We start from the raw sequence: 20,656 nt of genomic DNA, 5'->3' as shown, positions 1-20,656 counted from the left end.
GTTTTTTTTCCGATCCCGAGTTCATCCGATCCAACTATCAATTGTCAATTTACGGATATGATTATAACTACATGTCTGGACACCCCTAATCACAACCGTCTTAATTTGGCTTCATTAGCTATTGAGTCTTCACATAGGAATGAATGATGTTACATGATCAATGACTTTGTCCATTCATATATATATACAGTCATTGTATAAATTAAGGGGTGGCTCAACTAATCATTTTGCACAACTTACCCCACTCTCCCCTATAACGCTGTCATTAGACTGACATAGGCTAATAATATATATGCCTAGCTATATTCTATAGCTAGAGGACTCCTGACATCTCCAGGAGTGATAAGTATATCTTTATCTGATAAGTATCTCTTTATCTGTTGTGGTCTAGTCCTGTCTTTTTGCAAGTTTGGGCCATCTACTTTAAGTGCTGCATGTCTTCCCAGCGGCCTACTTGGTGTGTGAACTGCTCATCATTTGCAGATAGTTGTTGACACATCAACCAGGATCAAGGGGCAGGGCAATTTGTGACTTATTTTGGTAAGCAGTGGCTTTATTGGAAGGGGAGTGGTTTCACCTCTCCTAGGCAATCAGCAATTAGTGTTAGTTCTTCAGTCTTCCCTTGTTTCTCAGCAGCGGTTTTGTTGCAAAAACAAAGAGGGTTCAGTGGAGTTGTTCGAGGAAGGCTCCACACCACCCTCTCACTTGAGTATCTTACCTAGTTATTTACAGATGATCTAATTTAGCTCTTTTGTAGCTTTGTCAACTATGTGTGTTTTTTCTATACCTGTTCGCACCTCTCCCTGGAGGCTTTACAGCTGCTCCCCACCTCTTGGCTACAACCCTTCTAATTTAGTGTACCCTGGGAGCAAACCCATAAGATGGCACTAACAAATGGCAGCTCTGCTTCTAGCTCCTACTCAACTTTGCAGTGTTTTGTTTTTTTGGGTTATTTCTTACATTATTAGACCATAATTCTTTTAGTGTTATTACATTCAGCCGTAAACAACTTTTGGATATCAGAGCAACGGTAACTCACTAGCATTGTGACTAGGAAAACGACTTTCCTGAATTGTATCCTTTATTCGTACCCCCCAGGGCAATTGAAATGATTCCAGAGGTTGCTCCAAAACATTGCCGGCGGAGAAGAGGTTTTCGGAGTGGACTTCCAGTCCAACTCAGGAGGCGTGCACACCATCTCACGCTTCAGAGAATATTACTCGCTTATGTTCAATCTCTGGATAATAAAGTAGACGAGCTCAGGGCGAGGAGCTCCTTCCAGAGATATCAGGGCTTTTAACATACTCTGTTTCACGGAAACATGGCTCTCTCGTGATATACTGTCCCCGTCCATTCAGCCATCTGGGTTCTCAGTACATCGCGCAGACAGTAATAAAGAACTTTCCGGGAAAACTGAAAGCGTGAACCACCACATTTAACCATGGCAAGGTGACTGGGAATATGGCCAAATCCAAACAGTGTGGTTATTCCTCCCATAAGGCAATCAAACAGGCAAAACATCAGTGCAGAGACAGTGTAGTCGCAATTCAATGGCTCAGACACAAGACGTACAGTGGGGAGAACAAGTATTTGAAACACTGCCGATTTTGCAGGTTTTCCTACTTACAAAGCATGTAGAGGTCTGTAATTTTTATCATAGTTACACTTCAACTGTGAGAGACGGAATCTAAAATCCAGAAAATCACTTTGTATGATTTTTAAGTAATTCATTTGCATTTTATTGTATGACATAAGTATTTGATCACCTACCAACCAGTAAGAATTCCGGCTCTCACAGACCTGTTAGTTTTTCTTTAAGAAGCCCTCCTGTTCTCCACTCATTACCTGTATTAACTGCACCTGTTTGAACTCGTTACCTGTATAAAAGACACCTGTCCACACACTCAATCAAACAGACTCCAACCTCTCCACAATGGCCAAGACCAGAGAGCTGTGTAAGGACATCAGGGATACAATTGTAGACCTGCACAAGGCTGGGATGGGCTACAGGACAATAGGCAAGCAGCTTGGTGAGAAGGCAACAACTGTTGGCGCAATTATTAGAAAATGGAAGAAGTTCAAGATGACGGTCAATCACCCTCGGTCTGGGGCTCCATGCAAGATCTCACCTCGTGGGGCATCAATGATCATGAGGAAGGTGAGGGATCAGCCCAGAACTACTCTGCAGGACCTGGTCAACGACCTGAAGAGAGCTCGGACCACAGTCTCAAAGAAAACCATTAGTAACACACTACGCCGTCATGGATTAAAATCCTGCAGCGCACGCAAGGTCCCCCTGCTCATGCCAGCGTATGTCCAGGCCTGTCTGAAGTTTGCCAATGACCATCTGGATGATCCAGAGGAGGAATGGGAGAAGGTCATGTGGTTTGATGAGACAAAAATCAAGCTTTTTGGTCTAAACTCCACTCGCCGTGTTTGGAGGAAGAAGAGGGATGAGTACAACCCCAAGAACACCATCCCAACCGTGAAGCATGGAGGTGGAAACATCATTCTTTGGGGATGCTTTTCTGCAAAGGGGACAGGACGACTGCACCGTATTGAGGGGAGGATGGATGGGGCCATGTATCGCGAGATCTTGGCCAACAACCTCCTTCCCTCAGTAAGAGCATTGAAGATGGGTCGTGGCTGGGTCTTCCAGCATGATAACGACCTGAAACACACAGCCAGGGCAACTAAGGAGTGGCTCCATAAGAAGCATCTAAAGGTCCTGGAGTGGCCTAGCCAGTCTCCAGACCTGTACCCAATAGAAAATCTTTGTAGGGAGCTGAAAGTCCGTATTGCCCAGCGACAGCCCCGAAACCTGAAGGATCTGGAGAATGTCTGTATGGAGGAGTGGGCCAAAATCCCTGCTGCAGTTTGTGCAAACCTGGTCAAGAACTACAGGAAACGTAGTAATTGCAAACAAAGGTTTCTGTACAAAAAATTAAGTTCTGCTTTTCTGATGTATCAAATACTTATGTCATGCAATAAAATGCAAATTAATTACTTAAAAATCATACAATGTGATTTTCTGGATATTTGTTTTAGATTCCGTCTCTCACAGTTGAAGTGTACCTATGATAAAAATGACAGACCTCTACATGCTTTGTAAGTAGGAAAACCTGAATCGGCAGTGTATCAAATACTTGTTCTCCCCACTGTATGTGGCAGGGTCTACAGACAATCACAGACTACAAAGGAAAAACCTGCCATTTTGTGGACACCGTCTTGCTTCCGGACAAGCTAAACACCGCTTTAAGGATAACACAGTGCCACTGACGCGACCCGCTACCAAGGACTGTGGGCTGTCCTTCTCCGTGGCCGACGCGAGTAAGACATTTAAGCATGTTAACCCTCGCAAGGCTGCCGGCCCAGACGGCATCCCTAGCCGCGTCCTCGGAGCATGCGCAGACCAGCTGGCTGGAGTGTTTACGGACATATTCAATCTCTCCCTATCCCAGTCTGCTGTCCCCACTTGCTTCAAGATGTCCACTATTGTTCCTGTACCCAAGAAAGCAAAGGTAACTGAACTAAATGACTATCGCCCCGTAGCACTCCTATCATCAATAACTGCTTTGAGAGGCTACTTAAGGATCATACCACCTCTGCCTTTCCTGACAACCTAGACCCACTACAATTTGGTTACCGCCCCAATAGATCCAGACAATGCAATCACATTGCACACTGCCCTATCCCATATAGACAAGAGGAATACCTATGTAAGAATGCTGTTCATTGACAATAGCTCAGCATTCAATACCATAGTACCCTCCAAGCCCATCATTAAGTTCTGGGCCCTGGGTCTGAACCCAGCCCTGTGCAACTGGGTCCTGGACTTCTTGATGTGCCGCCCCCAGGTGGTTAAAGTAGGAAACAACACCTCCACTTCGCTAATCCTCAACACACGGTCCCCACAAGGGTGCGTGCTCAGCCCCCTCCTGTTCTCCTGGTTGACTCATGACTGCGTGGCCATGCACGCCTCCAACTCGATCATCAAGTTCGCAGGCAACACAATAGTAGTAGGCTTGATTACCAACAATGACGAGCCAGCCTACAGGGAGCAGGTGAGGGCCCTGGGAGAGTGGTGCCAGGAAAATAATCTCTCACTCAATGTCTAAAAAACAAAGAAACTGATTGTGGACTTCAGGAAACAGCAGAGGGAGCACGCCCTATCCACATTTATAGGACCACAGTGGAGAAGGTGGAAAGCTTCAAGTTGCTCGAGGTACACATCACTGACAAACTGAAATGGTCCACCCACACAGACAGTGTGGTGAAGAAGGCGCAGCAGCGCCTCTTCAACCTCAGGAGGTTGAAGAAATTTGGCATGGACCCTAAAACCCTCAACTTTTAGATGCACAATTGAGAGCATCTTGTCAGGCTGTATCACCGCCTGGTATGGCAACTGCACCGCCCGGAACTGCAGGGCTCTCCAGAGGGTGGTGCGGTCTGCCTAACGCAACACTGGGGGTAAACTACCTGCCCTACAGGCACCTACAGCACCCGATGTCAAAGGATGGCCAAAAAAATCAAGGGCATCAACCACCACAGCCACGGCTTGTTCACCTCGCTATCATCCAGAAGGCGAGAACAGTACAGCTGCATCAGAAGCTGTTTTTCAGTCTCTCTGTCCCAGCTTTATCTTAAGGTCATCAGACTGTTAAATATTCATCACTAGCCGGCATCCACCCGGTTACGCAACCCTGCACATTACAGGCTGCTGCCCTATATATATAGACTTGGAATCACTGGCCACTTTAATACCGTTTAAATAATGTTTACATACTGCTTTACTGATCTCATACTGTATTCGATTTTACTGTATTTTAGTCAATACCTCTCCGACATTAGTCGATCTAACATTTATATATTTCTTAGTTCCATTCTTCTACTTTTAGATTTGTGTGTATTGTTGTGAATTGTTTTTTAGATACTACTGCACTGTTAGTTACTACTGCACTATTGGAGCTAGGAACACAAGCATTTCGCAATAACATTTGCTAAATATGTGTATGTGACCAATAAAATTTGATTTAATTCAATTTTTTTGTGGAATTCCAGGTCTGGCAGTGTTTGGAACTGCCCATCTGCGTTTGAGAATGTCAAGTTCATCTCAGCCTATGCTGCCCTTCAGTCCCTTGACGAACAATATGTGTCGGCACTGCACATTCTTAATATTACATAAATTAATTTTTATTGGAGAACATTCAAAAGCAGACATGGATCACCCCAGAGAACACTGCTACCCCAGCTGCTCTTTCTTCATCTAACTATGTTTTCTCTCATAGTCCGAGAGCATCTGGTCGTTGCAGTGGTGGCACGGGTCTACTTATTTCTCCTAAATGGAGATTCTCTTTTCGCCCCCTCTCACCTGTCCGTCTCCTCATTTGAATTCCATGCTGTCACTTGTCCACTCAAACTTAACATTATTGTCATCTATTGCTCACCAGGTTCCCTCGGAGAGTTCCTCAATGAGCTTGACACTTTAATAAGCTAATTTCCTGACGATGGTTCACCGCTCTTATTACTTGGCGACTTCAACTTCCCAACGTCTGCCTTTGATTCATTTCTTTCCAACTCTTTAAATTCCATGCCTCTTTTTAAATCACCCTTTCCCAATCCCCTCCAACTCACAAGGCAGGCACTACGCTTGACCTCATCTTTACTTGAGGCTGCTCGCCTACTAATCACACTGCAACCCCCCCCCCCCCCCCCTCCAGGTCTCTCTGATCACTACTTTGTTTCTTTTTCTTTCTCCATTTCCTCCAACCCTAACCACTCAGCCCCTACCCACATGGTCATGCGCCTTCGTAATCTTTGCTCTCTCTCTCACGACTCTTTTCTCTTCTATCCTATTATCTCTCCCTTCTGCTAAATCTTCCTGATTCTGCCTTTTCAACCCTACTCTCCTCCCTTTCCACATCCTATGACTCGCACTGTCCCCTTTCCTCCCAGCCGGCTCGGCCCTCCTCTTCTGCTCTGTGGCAGAGTGATTCGTTGCGAGCTTACAGAACAGGGACCCGGGAAGCTGAGCGTAAATGGAGGAAAGCTAAACTTCTGGAGGACCTATCATCCTTTCACTCCCTCCTCTCTACCTTTTCTTCCTCTGTATCCGCTGCTAAAGCAGCTTTCTACCACTCTAAATGTCAAGCTTCTGCCTCTAACCATAGGAAACTCTTTTCGACCCTATCCTTCCTCCTTAACCCTCCACCGCTCCCCTCCCTCCGTGGACGACTTTGTCAACCACTTTGAAAAAAAGGTTGACATCCACCACTCATTCACTCAGCCTATGGAGTCCACTGGTCTCACTCACACAGAACCGTCCTACACCTTGACCTCTTTCTCCCCTCTCTCTCCAGACAACATCCTGTGACTAGTGAGGTCTGGCCGCCCAACAACCTGCTCACTCGACCCCATCCACTCCTCCCTTCTCAGACCATCTCTGGAGACCTTCTCCCATTCCTTACTTCCCTCATCTCATTCCTGACCACTGGCTGCATCCCCTCTGACTTCAAAATGGCCCGAGTTGCTCCCCTCCTCAAGAAATCAACACTCAACTCATCTGACATCAAAAACTATAGACCTGTATCCCTTTATTTTCTTTCAAAAACACTTAAGTGTGCTGTCTCTGATACAGTTTCTCGTTATCGCTCTCAGAATGATCTTCTTGACCCTAACCAGTCAAGCTTCAAGATGGGTCACTCAACCGAGACTGCTCTTCTCTGTGTCATGAAGGCTCTCCGCATTGCCAAAGCTGACTCTCTCCTCTGTTCTCATCCTCCTAGATCTATCTGCTGCCGTCGACACTGTGAACCCTCAGCTCCTCCTGTCCACCCTCTCAGGGCTGGGCGTCTCAGGCTATACACACTCTTGGCTCAGTGATATCCTCACATGGTCTCTCCTATCATTGCTATGCGTATGACACTCAACTACTTTTCTCCTTTCCCCTTTCTGACACCCAGGTCGTGACACGCATCTCTGCATACCTGGCAGATGGGGTGGCAGGTAGTCAAGTGGTTAGAGCGTTGGGCTAGTAACCAGAAGGTGCTAGATTGAATCCCCGAGCTGACAAGGTATAAATCTGTTGTTCTGCCCCTGAACAAGGCAGTTAACCCACTGTAAATAAGAATTTGTTCTTAACTGACTTGTCCAGTTAAACAAAGGTTAAATAAAAACATATCTCAACTTGGATGTCGGCCCAACACCTCAAGCTCAACCGCGAGAAGACGGAACTGATCTTCCTCCCGGGGAAGGCTTGTCTGCTCAAAAACCTCTCCATCACGGTTGACATCTCCACAGTGTCACCCTCCCAGAGTGTAAGGAACCTTGGCGTGACCCTGGACAACATCCTGTCGTTCTCTGCCAACATCAAAGCAGTGACCCGCTCCTGCAGGTTCATGCTCTACAACATCCATAGACTACGACCCTACCTCACACAGGAAGTGGCGCAGGTCCTAATCCAGGCATTTGTCCTCTCCTGTCTGGACCACTGCAACTCGCTGTTGGCTGGGCTCCCCACGTGTGTGATTTACCCAGAACACAGCAGCCCACCTGCTTTTCAACCTTCCCAAGTAATCTCATGTCACCCTGCTCCTCCGCACACTCCACTGGCTTCCAGTTGAAAGCTCACATCTACTACAAGACCATGGTGCTTAGCTATAGAACAGCAAGAGTAATTGCCCCTCCCTAACTTCAGGCTATGCTTTAACCCTGCACCACAACCCGAGTGCTCCATTCGGGTCTCTTGGCCCACCCAGCTCCCTCTCAGCCCTGTCCAAGCTCTTCTCTGTCCTGGCACCCCAATGTTGGAACCTGCTTCCCCCTGAAGCTAGCACGGCAAAGTCCTTGCCCATCTTCCTAGAACATCTGAAACTAGGAATGCACCGATATGAAATGTTTGGCCGATACAAAAAAACCTATACCGATATTTACAATTTGAGGCCTTTTAAGCTTTCTCGTACAGTTAAATAGTTAACACACACACTGACCAAAATGTTATTTAGTTGGCATTTATGTATGTCCCCATTACCAGCGACGTGACGGACTTTAGCCCACTGCCCCAGAGTAGAGCATAATGGAATCCGCTCACGAATCAACATTTTTGTAAATTCCTTTCGAATTTACACGCATTCTCCCAGTAAAACACATGGGAAAGCATGTCACTTTTGAGAAATTACGTTTTTTTTTTACCGACAGGCGAAGTGAAATACACTGTTTAAACTGGAAGACAGATTTTGATAACATCCATTGGACCAGACCACTGAATGTTTGAATTCAGCATCAACACACAGACAGCAGCTCTAGCTGTCTGGGCTGGCATTATGGTATACGCTCGCATCCGTACATCCTCCTGCCTGATTGAAGCTGTTTTGTGCAGGCTACAGAGGCTAGCTAGTGTGAAAGCCGCAGCATGAGGAACGACGTGTGTCTGCACTGCACGTTCTTAATATTACATGAATGTATTTTTATTAGAGAACATTCAAAAGCAACAACTGAGGCAATGGCTGCCAGATTTTAGGACGATGGAAATTTAATAACGACGATGAAATTCTCTGCTTCGACCGCAATAGACGTTGACATCAAGAAGCAACTTCCTCGGGTTCTTTACCCGAAATAAAACCATTCTCTGGACAGGCTACACCGGCCTGTGCAGATTCTCCCAGTCATGGCTCTGGTTACTTTGCAGCGCTCCCCTACCCCAAGCGCTGCATCCACAGCCAGCACTACCACCACCAACGTGGGGGAGGTAAGTTTGGAAATAGCTGGATAGACGTTCTAGAAACGTCAAGAAAGCGCGTAAGAAAACACCGGGGATACGTGGGAGTATCATAGGTAGGCCTTGTAGCTAGTGTTTTGTAGCGACGGGATAAGCTAGTTTGGTACTAGGCTCAACTCCATCACTAGCAAGGTAGCTAGCTGTTTGGAAAAGCGAGCAAGCAAAGTTGCATCTCAGTAGCAATGCTATTGCTAGCCAGTAAAGTTATTAGGTAGCTACCCAACTAACCCACAATACACGCAGGTTACCTAGTTAGCTAGCGTGTACTTATTTTCTTTAACTAATTAGCAGTTGATTTAACGTTAACATATTAATGACCAACATTAGCTAGCTACCACTTGCCATTTCCAAATTACTATGGCATTAGGTACCTAGTTTTCATTCTTATCATGCATAGGTACCTTGTTATTTTATCACTGAGTATGTATTAAACATACTTTCATTGCACACAACGTTGTTACAAGCTTGAGCTTTAAAACCCACAACTAGCTAGTTTGCTCGTTAAATGGAAGTGCTTTTAACAAGGTCTGTGCTGTTTTCTTCTCTAACCTGCTGGTGAATGTAGTAAACTAGCTTGCTAGCCAGCTAACACATTTTTTTTGTGTGTGTAACGGTACTGCAGTGGTGCCATAAAATCTGGTAGACCAAAATGTTGGCTAGCTAAACGCTAGCTACTTTTGCCAAAACCAGTGTTATTATGGACAGTATGTAATGTTCTATATACTGATTTATATAATGTCTTCTAAAGGAACTGTCAATGAGGTGAAATGTGGCATAACTTCATACAATGTCATGTGGTAGAGGCCTAGTCATTTCCCATACAGAGAGTAGTCTGACAATACAGACAAGTAAAAAAAATAAAATGTAATCCCTTTGCCATCTTGAACACTTCCAAGATGACAAAGGGACTCATGTTACTGCTCCTTGTGTTTAAGTGTTTTATTTGTTAGCTGAACCATGAGTCCGTATTAACTTTAGCTAATGCTTTAATTCCATCACAAAATGCAAGGTAATTCTAAACAATAACATGACCACTTTTTTGATATTTCAAAATATAACAGTTAAGCCTACACAAATCACCCCAATGGCATGTGATGTAACTCATATAGAAATTATAGTTAGTCAAAGTACTGTTTTTGAATTGATAGTACACCTCGACCAGTTGGGGGTGCTAACTGTTAATATAAACTGTAGTCATGTAAAACTCAACAAAGACACTAGCCTCTGGAAGGAAGGAAGGTTGTATGTCTCCACTAGGCACTAGCCCTTACTGAGGAGTAGAGGGTGGATTTGTATCAAAGATGAGAACAATCATCGTTATATCAAGAACTGGGACCATAGCATTAGCTGATCTTTATTTTCTTTCATTAGACTGCTTCTTTGCCTTAAAATACTGAGTCATTGGGCCTGACTCATTACACCTGCAATGTGAAAAAGAGATGTGTAAAAAGAAACACGTTTGTCATGAGGATGGCAATAGTTGAGCTGGCATGACAGAGGACTGGCCTTCCCTGTCACTCACTTTCCATGTGGGCTGGAATTGACTGACTGGCTGCCTCGTTGCTCCCAGGGCTCTGCCCAGGGAGGGCCCTGTCTGTTGAGGAGCAGCCAAGCCACTCAGGAGGCTGCTGCAGCTATGATGTCATTCTCTCATGAACGGTGGAGGGAATGAGAAGGGGAGGATGGTGGTGGGGTAACAATATGGTAGCTGTTGTGACGGTGGAAGGTAGGCTACATGAATTTGCCAAGAATAGCAAAAGTGAAATATAGCTATTAGCCCTACATGTAGCGCAGGAAATTGCCAGGGACCACATGATGCAATATTATCACGATCGCAATATGTATTGCGATTCTATATACACTACCGTTCAAAAGTTTGGGGTCACTTAGAAATGTCCTTGTTTTTGAAAGAAAACCACTTCTTTTTTTGTCCTTTAAATAGTACCCTAAAAACACCAGTCTCAACGTGAAGAGGCGACTCCGGGATGCTGGCCTTCTAGGTAGAGTTGCAAAGAAAAAGCCATATCTCAGACTGGCAAATAAAAATAAAAGATTAAGATGTGCAAAAGAACAGACACTGGACAGAGGAACTCTGACTAGAAGGCCAGCCTCCTAGAGTCCCCTCTTCACTGTTGAGGTTGAGACTGGTGTCTTGTGAGTACTATTTAATGAAGCTGCCAGTTGAGGACTTGCGTCTGTTTCTTAAACGAGACACAAATGTACTTGTCCTCTTGCTAGTTGTGCAACTGGGCCTCCCACTCTTTCTATTCTGGTTACTACCAGTTTGCGCTGTTCTGTGAAGGGAGTAGTACACAGCGTTGTACGAGATCTTCAGTTTCTTGGCAATTTCTCGCTTGGAATAGCCTTCATTTCTCAGAACAAGAATAGACTGACAAGTTTCAGAAGAAAGGCCTTTGTTTCTGGCCCTTTTGAGCCTGTAATCGAACTCGCAAATGCTGATGCTCCAGATACTCAACTAGTCTAAAGCAGGCCAGATTTATTGCTTCTTTAAATCAGAACAACAGTTTTAAGCTGTGCTTACACAATTAAAAAAGGGTGTAATAATGATCAATTAGCCTTTTTAAAATGCTAAACTTGGATTAGCTAACACAACGTGCCATTGAAACACAGGAGTGATGGTTGCTGATAATGGGCCTGTGTAGATATTCCATAAAGAAATCAGCTGTTTTCAGCTACAATAGTCATTTACAACATTAACAATATCTGCACTGTATTTCTAATAAGTTTGATGTTATTTTAATGAACAAATGTGCTTCAACATATTGCTCACCATATGTCTGCTGCAGAGGGCCATGAGGAAACAAGTTTTGATTAGTCATGGAAACAAAAGTACAATCACAACCTAAATGCTCTGCCTCTTTACCCACGCGGAGAGTTTCATTCCTCGGTTTTAGACTCTTCCCTACGAAGTGAAATCCTCTTTCTATTCATGGCTCTAACTTGTTGCTTTTATGTCTTGCTGTGGCAGAATTATGGCTGTAATTTCACTTGTAGCAGTTGCAGGGCTGTTCAGGTGAACTATTGGATTACCCTCCCTGGTGTGTTTCACCTGGCCCCTCGGTGCCCTTCCCCTGGGTAGAGGCCCACCATATTACCTTACTGGCACTGTTTGTTTAGATGGGGACATAAACCTTTACTTTACTCACAGTTTTGTGTGTTTGTGAAACTTCAAATTTTTCTGAAAGACAATGAGTTTTCTTTGCTGTTTTCTGCTCATCACAAGTGTAATGCTCGCTTTATTTAGTTAGTTCAGAAATGGAAAGCGGCGTGTGTTTTTGGAGCTGAAATGCAGTATTGGATACAACTTGTCACAAGTATTTGCTCTCATTGTTGCTGTACTCTGGCACAGCCTACCTTACCTTGGCAGGGAGATTGCTAGTAGTGCTTTGTTTGACATCCCTCAGGTTTTAGTAGGTGAAACTTCTGGATAATGGCCCACCTCAGTTACCTGTCACCATGTACAGATGTAGGATCTTAATTAGAGCCAGCTTGCTACAGCAGAAAAAAAATCCTGCAGCAACAGGAAATTAGAATTATGTATTTCATAATTAATAGACATTTCTGTAGAGGTTGATAACATTTCTTTTAGGGAAAATCAAGTGAAATTTCAAAGTGAAAATGACAAACTTGAAGCCTTTTTAAAACCCAAATACAGTACAAGTTTGCATTTCCTGCTGGGCACAAAGTTCGCAGCAACAAAAGTGATCAAATTAAGATCCTGCATCTGTAGTTCTATCCTGATGCTTCCAATCTATGATATCCCTCCTGGTACAATAAGAACTGTTTTGAAGATATTACTGTTGTGAAACTTTATCATGAATAATGGCCCCATTCCCTCCATTTAGTGGCGCTCACCTCTCTCATAAAGTCAGGTATCTAGGTTAACAATGAACATTTATGAGTTGTCATATTTCTTATGACCCAAACAGTGGGTGTCACCAGATCTTAACCCAATTGAACAATAATGGGAGGTTCTGGAGCGGCGCCTGGGGCAGTGTTTTCTACCACCATCAACAAAACACCAAATTATGGAATTTGTTTTGGAAGAATGCTGTGGCATCCCTCCAATAGAGATCCAGACACTTGTAGAATCTATGCCAAGGCTCGTTGAAGATCGCCCTATTCTGTTAACTTAACTTATACCTAAATAATGTTGTTGACTCGTCCTATACTCGTATTTGTGGTCAAAGCATAAATTGTAGAAAAACACTTCAAAAACCTCACCTCAAACTTGTCTCAAAGAGTTTTAAAAATGCTTGCTATTTACTCAAAGAACATTAGTACATCACTGGGGCCAAGCTTCCTGCCATTCAGGACCCTATATAATAGGCGGTGTCAGAGGAAAGCCCATAAAATTGTCAGAGAATCCAGTCACCCAAGTTAGTGTTTTCTCTTCTACTGCACGACAAGTGGAACTGCCAAGTCTAGAACTAAAAGGCTCCTTAACAGCTTCTATCCCCAAGCCATAAGACTGCTGAACAATTAATCAAATGGCCACCGGACTATTTACGTTGCGCCCTCCCACCCAAAAACAATTTACATTGTTTTGTACACTGCTGCTACTTGCTGTTTATCTATGTATAGTCACGTCACCCCTACCTTCATGTACAAATTTCCTCTAACCTGTACCCCTGCACACTGACTTGGTACTAGTACCCCCTGTATATACAGTTGAAATTGGAAGTTTACATACACTTAGTTTGGAGAATGAAACTTGTTTTTCAACCCCTCAACAAGAAATTTCTGAACAAACTCTAGTTTTGGCAAGTTGTTTAGGGCATATACTTTGTGCATGACAAGTAATTTTTCCAACAATTGTTTACAGACAGATTATTTCACTTATCACAATTCCAGGGGGTCAGAAGTTTACATACACTAAGTTGAATGTGCCTTTAAACAGCTTGGAAAATGCAAGAAAATGTCATGGCTTCAGCAGCTTCTGATAGGCTAATTGACATCATTTGAGTCAATTGGAGGTGTACCTGTGGATGTATTTCAAGGCCTACCTTCAAACTCAGTGTCTCTTTGCTTGACATCATTGGAAAATCAAAAGAAATCAGCCAAGACCTCCAGAAACAAAATTGTAGACCTCCACAAGTCTGGTTCATCCTTGGGAACAACTTCCAAATGCCTGAAGTTACCACGTTCATCTGTACAAACAATAGTACGCAAGTATAAACACCATGGGACCACGCAGCCTTCATACCGCTCAGGATGGAGATGCGTTCTGTCTCCTAGAGATGAATGTACTTTGGTGCGAGAAGTGCAAATCAATTCCAGAACAACAGCAAAGGACCCTGTGAAGATGCTGGAGGAAACGGGTACAAAAGTATCTATATCCACAGTAAAACGAGTCCAACATCGACATAACCTGAAAGGCCGCTCAGCAAGGAAGAAGCCACTGCTCCAAAACCGCCATAAAAAAGCCTGACTATGGTTTACAACTGCACATGGGGACTAATATCGTACTTTTTGGAGAAATGTCCTCTGGTCTGATGAAACAAAAATAGAACTGTTTGGCCATAATGACCATCGTTATGTTTGGAGGAAAAAGGGGGACGCTTGCAAGCCCAAGAACATCATCCCAACCGCGAAGCACGGGGGTGGCAGCATCATGTTCTGGGGGTGCTTTGCTCCCGACCTCAATCCTATAGAACATTTGTGTGTAGTACTGAAAAAGCGTGTGTGAGCAAAGAGGCCTACAAACCTGACTCAGTTCCATCAGCTCTTTCAGGAGGAATGGGCCAAAATTCACCCAACTTAGTGTGGGAAGCTTGTGGAAGGCTACCTGAAATGTTTGACCCAAGTTAAAAGAATTTAAAGGCAATGCTACCAAATACTAATTGAGTGTATGTAAACTTCTGACCCACTGGGAATGTGATGAAAGAAATAAAATCTGAAATAAATAATTCTCTCTATTCTTCTGACATTTCACATTCTTAAAATAAAGTGGTGATCCTAACTGACCTAAGATGGGGAGTTTTTACTAGGATTAAATGTCAGGAATTGTGGAAAACTGAGTGTAAATGTATTTGGCTATGGTGTGTATGTAAAGTTCCGACTTCAACTGTAGCCGCGTTGTTTTATTGTTATGATTTTTACAATTTTGTTTATTTGTTGTGAGTAAGCATTTCATGTTAAGGTCTACACTTGTATTTGGCGCATGTGACCATTTTGATTTGAATCCAGGTGAAAGCTATGATCCCGTATAGCTTTCAGGAGGAAGCCTGGTTGTTCTTCAAAAGTGCTCTCCTCACCATCTTAAATAAGCATACCCCTTTCAGAAAATGTAGAACTAAGAACTAAGCACCCCCTGCAGCAACTGGACCCTCTCTTCCTAAAATGATCTGCAACAATTGTTGCAACCTCTATTACTAGTCTGTTAAACCTCTCTTTCGTATCGTCTGAGATTCCTAAAGATTGGAAAGCGGCCGCGGTCATCAACCTCTTCAAAGGGGGAGACTCTAGACCCAAACTGTTACAGACCTATATCTATCCTGCCCTGCCTTTTCTAAAGTCTTCGACAGCCAAGTAAACAAACAGATCACCGACCATTTAGAATCCCACCGTACCTTCTCCACTATGCAATCTGGTTTCCGAGCTGGTCATGGGTGCACCACAGCCACGCTCAAGGTCCTCAACAATATCATAACCGCCATCGATTAGAGACAGTACTGTGCAGCCGTCTTCATCGACCTGGCCAAGGCTTTCGTCTCTGTCAATCACCGTATTCTTATCGGCAGACTCAACAGCCTTGGTTTCTCTAATGACTGCCTCGCCTGGTTCAACTACTACTTCTCAGACCGAGTTCAGTGTGTCAAATCGGAGGGCCTGTTGTCGGGACCTCTGGCAGTCTCTATGGGGGTGCCAAAGGGTTCAATTCTCAGGCCGACTCTTTTCTCTGTATATATCAATGATGTCGCTCTTGCTGCGGGTGAGTCCTTGATCCACCTATACGCAGACGACCCCATTCTGTATACATCTGGCCCTTCTTTGGACACTGTGCTAACAAACCTCCAAACGAGCTTCAACGCCATACAACACTCCTTCTGTGGCGTCCAACTGCTCTTAAATGCTAGTAAAACGAAATGCATGCTCTTCAACCGATCGCTGCCCGCCTGACTCGCATCACTACTCTAGATGGTGACTTAGAATATGTGGACAACTACAAATTCCTAGGTGTCTGGTTAGACTGTAAACTCTCCTTACATCCTCACATTAAGCATCTCCAATCCAAATTATAATCTAGAATCGGCTTCCTATATCGCAACACAGCCTCCTTCACTCATGCTGCCAACACCCTCGTAAAACTGACCATCCTACCGATCCTTGACTTCGGCGATATCATTTACAAAATAGCCTCCAACACTCTACTCAGTAAATTGGATGCAGTCTATCACAGTGCCATATGTTTTGTCACCAATACCCCATATACTACCCACCACTGCGACCTGTATGCTCTCGTTGGCTGGTCCTCGCTACATATTCATCGCCAAACCTACTGGCTCCAGGTAATTTATAACTCTTTGCTAGGTAAAGCCCCGCCTTATCTCAGCTCACTGGTCACCATAGCAACACCCACCCGTAGCACGCGCTCCAGCAGGTATATTTCACTGGTCATCCCCAAAGCCAACACCTACTTTGTAATGGTATTTACAAATAATTACTTCACCACTATTGGCCAATTTGTTGCCTTACCTCATTACTTCATTTGCGCACACTGTATACAGATTTTTCTATTGTGTTATTGACTGTACGTTTGTTTGTGTAAGGCTGTTGTTTTTGTCGCATTGCTTTGCTTTATCTTGGCCAGGTCGCAGTTGTAAATGAGAACTTGTTCTCAACAAATACATTTTTTTTATGTCACTTGTTGAATCCGCTTCAGTGTAGATAGAGGGGAGGAGACAGGTTAAATAATGATTTTTAATCTTTGTGACAATTGAGACTTGGATTGTGTATGTTTGCCATTCAGTGGTGAATGGGCAAGACAAAAGATTTAAGTGCCTTTTGAACGGGGTATGGTAGTAGTTTCCCGTGTGTATCAAGAATTGTCCACCACCCAAAGGACATCCAGCCAACTCAACACTACTGTGGAAAACATTGCAGTCAACATGGGCCAGCATCCCTATGGAATGCTTTTGACACCTTTGTAGAGTCCATGCCCTGATGAATTGAGGCTGTTTTGAGGGCGAAAGGGGGTGCAACTCAATATTAGGAAGGTGTTCCTAATGTTTTGTTCTCTGTGTAGGTGATATATCATAGAAATATGGAAACACTGGACAATTATTTTAAGATGCTTTGTTGGTGTTTCCTTTATTTTGTCAGTTACCTGTAGATCCATGTCCACCTGATACTAATGGCTGCACTGTAGCGCTTCAATGTCTTGAAGTATCAGATTTGGTAATTTTTGTTTCTTTTCCTCTGCTTTTTCTTGGTTTGCAGGACTTTGGGAGTGACTATGAGCGGCAGCTAAATCAGAGGTAAGTGTTGTTAATACTTAGTGTTAGTGGACTTGCTTGGGTAGCCCAGAGCTGCTTCTCTTTTCCATGGTGGAGCAGGATAATGCTAGATGGAGATTAGGAGGACGTTTTTGTCATCTGTGTTTGTTGGTGTGGGGTAAGCATTCTAGATCTACTCATTCCTGGTTCCTCTCAATGCCGGTCACCACTGTAACAAATTATTAAGAAACCTTTGTCTGTCTGTCGGCAGGGATCATCAACTAGTTTCAGCCGCGGGCCGATTTGTCTTGAGGGGATGGTTTGCGAGCTGGAACATGATTAGAAATCATCTGTAGACTGCAATTTGACCGCCAGAATCCCAATCCTATATAATATTTTACTAAAACAAAAGAAATCTTGCTTAAATTTATGCAATCACGTGTCTCTATGCTTGGGAATACAAAATTAAAATCACTGATTTATTGATGTTTTTACAGACTTACTTTACAGATGTACAACAATGATATTGGGGGCCCAAATAAAACCACCAGTAGGGGACAACTCTGTAGACCAGGGTTCCCCAATCTTTAACAGACAATTAGACTAAATGTTGTCTTCCCTCTTTTGGCTCGTTATTGTTGCGACAGGTGCTTAAACAGTGATTGTCTGTCTGTTTTGGTCACTACTAGAGGTCGACCGACTGAAAGAATAAACGTCTTGTTTTCGAGATGATAGTTTCTGGATTCGACCATATTAATGACCTAAGGCTCGTATTTATGTGTGTTATTATGTTATAATTAAGTCTATGATTTGATAGAGCAGTCTGACTGAGCGGTGGTAGGCACCAGCAGGCTTTTAAGCATTCATTCAAACAGCACTTTCGTGCGTTTTGCCAGCAGCTCTTCGCTGTGCTTCAAGCATTGAGCTGTTTATGACTTCAAGCCTATCAACTCCTGAGATTAGGCTGGTGTAACCGATGTTAGCAGGGTGCGCGCTAATAACGTTTCAAACGTCACTCGCTCTGAGCCTTCTAGTAGTTGTTCCCCTTGCTCTGCATGGGTAACGCTGCTTCGAGGGTGGCTGTTGTCGTTGTGTTCCTGGTTCGAGCCCAGGTAGGGGCGAGTCGAGGGACGGAACCTATACTGTTACACTGGCAATACTAAAGTGCCTATAAGAACATCCAATAGTCAAAGGTTATTGAAATACAAATCGTATAGAGAGAAATAGTCCTATAATTCCTATAATAACTACAACCTAAAACTTCTTACCTGGGAATATTGAAGACTCATGTTTAAAGGAACCACCAGCTTTCATATGTTCTGAGCAAGGAACTTAAACGTTAGCTTTCTTACATGGCACATATTGCACTTTTACTTTCTTCTCCAACATTTTGTTTTTGCATTTTTTAAACCAAATTGAACATGTTTCATTATTTATTTGAGGCTAAATTTATTTTATTGATGTTTTATATTAAGTTAAGTGTTAATTCATTACAGATATAAAAAAAAACTGGCCGATTAATCGGTATCGGTTTTTTGGTCCTCCAATAATCGGTATCAGCGTTGAAAAATCATAATCCGTCGACCTCTAATGGACATATCTGATATTGGCAGAAAGCTTAAATTCTTGATAATCTAACTGCACAAGTTAAAAAAGTGTTAATTCAGTATTGTTGTAATTGTCGTTATTACAAATAGATTTAAAAAAAACATCTGATTTAATCTGTATCGGCGTTGAAAAATCATAATCGGTCAACCTCTAGTCTTAATCAACTCACTGAATGGATTTAGTGTGCTGCTGAGTTAAGTTAATTTCCTTGTATGAAGCAATCAGAGTTTTTAGGTGAAATTGGGTATAGAGGGGCATGTGCACCACTGGCCTGTAACTTCTTGAGAATACTTGACACGCAGACGTCCCAAGTATGCCCCTGGAAATGCAAATGCGCTACGCTAAATGCTAAATGTACTCGTTACAACTCAATCTTTGATCAAAATTCACAAGCAGGGTATTGAATTAAAGCTACACTCGTTGTGAACCTAGCCAGCAAGTCAGATTTTTAAAATGCTTTTCGGCGAAAGCATCAGAAGCTATTATCTGATAGCATGCACCCCCCAAAATGCCAGCTCGACACGTAAACAACAGATTTTGCGATAGCCGGCGCTACCCAAAACGCAGAAATAAAATATAAAACATTCATTACCTTAGACGAGCTTCTTTCTTGGCACTCCTATATGCCCCATAAACATCACTATTGGGTCTTTTTTTCGTTTAAATCGGTCCATATATACCCAAAATAGCTTTGTATGGAAGTTGTGTCATTCAGAAAAAATCATCGTTTTTAAACGCTGCGTAATTTTTTAAAATTAAAAAAGTCGACGATAAACTTTCACAAAACACTTCGAAATCCTTTTGTAATCCAACTTTAGGTATTAGTAAACGTTTATAATCTATCAAAATGATTACAGGGCGATGTCTCTTCAATAGGTCTTCACTTCAAAAACAATGCCATCTGATATCTCCCTCAACTGCATCCGGGTGAAGACTGGGAAAATGGAGTTCAGATAGAAGGATTTTCCAACAATTAATTCAATTGAAAATTAGGACAATGGCGCCATCGTGCGGAATTTGTATGAATTGCAGGCAGATTGCCATTAAATTCTGTTCTCTTTTAACAACTGGTGGAAGTGACTTATGGAAATTATTTTTTGCTTTCAGAGAGCAGTTTTTCTTGCGTTTTTCAATGAAACACACGATCTGTTATAGTCACAGCCATGATTTAACCAGTTTTATAAACTTCAGAGTGTTTTCTATCCACACATACTAATCATATGCATATACTATATTCCTGGCATGAGTAGCAGGACGCTGAAAAGTTGCGCGATTTTTAACAGAATTTTCGAAAAAGGAAGGGGTAGAAGTAAGAGGTTTTAATTTGTCAGCTTTTACATGGATGTGTAACGTCACTCACGAACAAAGGTGTTGACATTCAGAGACACGATTGTTTTCAAGCCCATCATCCCACTTTCCTTAGTCTTTATTTTTTATTTTTATTTTTTTTCTCCATTCATGTGCGTGTGGGTCAGACATTAGTTTATTTTTGTTCTCGCTGAAAACAGGATGCCTGAAAGCTGGTCATAACTTCCTGCTCTACTGTGCCCCAGGACAAAGGGGGAAGAGTGGAAGAGGTCAGCATGTCACCCTTCCTACATAGTGAGGGATGTGGTTCTCTGGCTCCATGGGGTCAATAATCTTGGTAATTAATCGCAGGGAGATTTACTGTGTTCTGCCTCCATGCCCTCATGCAGTGAAATCTGAGACTGCTGTGAATGTTTTGGGCATTTCCACGGAAACAACTTATGATTCCAGTTTTTTCACTTTAAAATGTATGCCAAACAAAAATCATTGTATTGAAACTTTAACA

The 20,656-nt window shown here is 43.1% G+C and overlaps 1 protein-coding gene across 3 annotated transcripts in view; it reads left to right on the top strand.

The window, feature by feature from the left end:
• The first annotated feature begins 8,335 nt into the window (after positions 1–8,335).
• Positions 8,336–20,656, top strand: part of LOC139389463 (protein phosphatase Slingshot homolog 1-like) — a 63,509-nt gene continuing 51,188 nt past the window's right edge. For 2 of the 3 annotated variants that reach the window (XM_071136238.1, XM_071136237.1), the window contains exons 1-2: positions 8,336–8,746; positions 17,240–17,277. In XM_071136238.1, the coding sequence (XP_070992339.1) occupies positions 8,666–8,746; positions 17,240–17,277 (119 nt within the window). In that variant the 5' untranslated portion in view covers positions 8,336–8,665. The remainder of the gene's footprint in view (positions 8,747–17,239; positions 17,278–20,656) is intronic. The other variant, XM_071136242.1, reaches the window with a different exon arrangement.

Source organism: Oncorhynchus clarkii, chromosome 30 (assembly GCF_045791955.1).
Source record: "Oncorhynchus clarkii lewisi isolate Uvic-CL-2024 chromosome 30, UVic_Ocla_1.0, whole genome shotgun sequence".
NCBI classification, from domain to species: Eukaryota; Metazoa; Chordata; class Actinopteri; order Salmoniformes; family Salmonidae; genus Oncorhynchus; species Oncorhynchus clarkii.
This window is presented reverse-complemented; position numbering and strand designations above follow the sequence as displayed.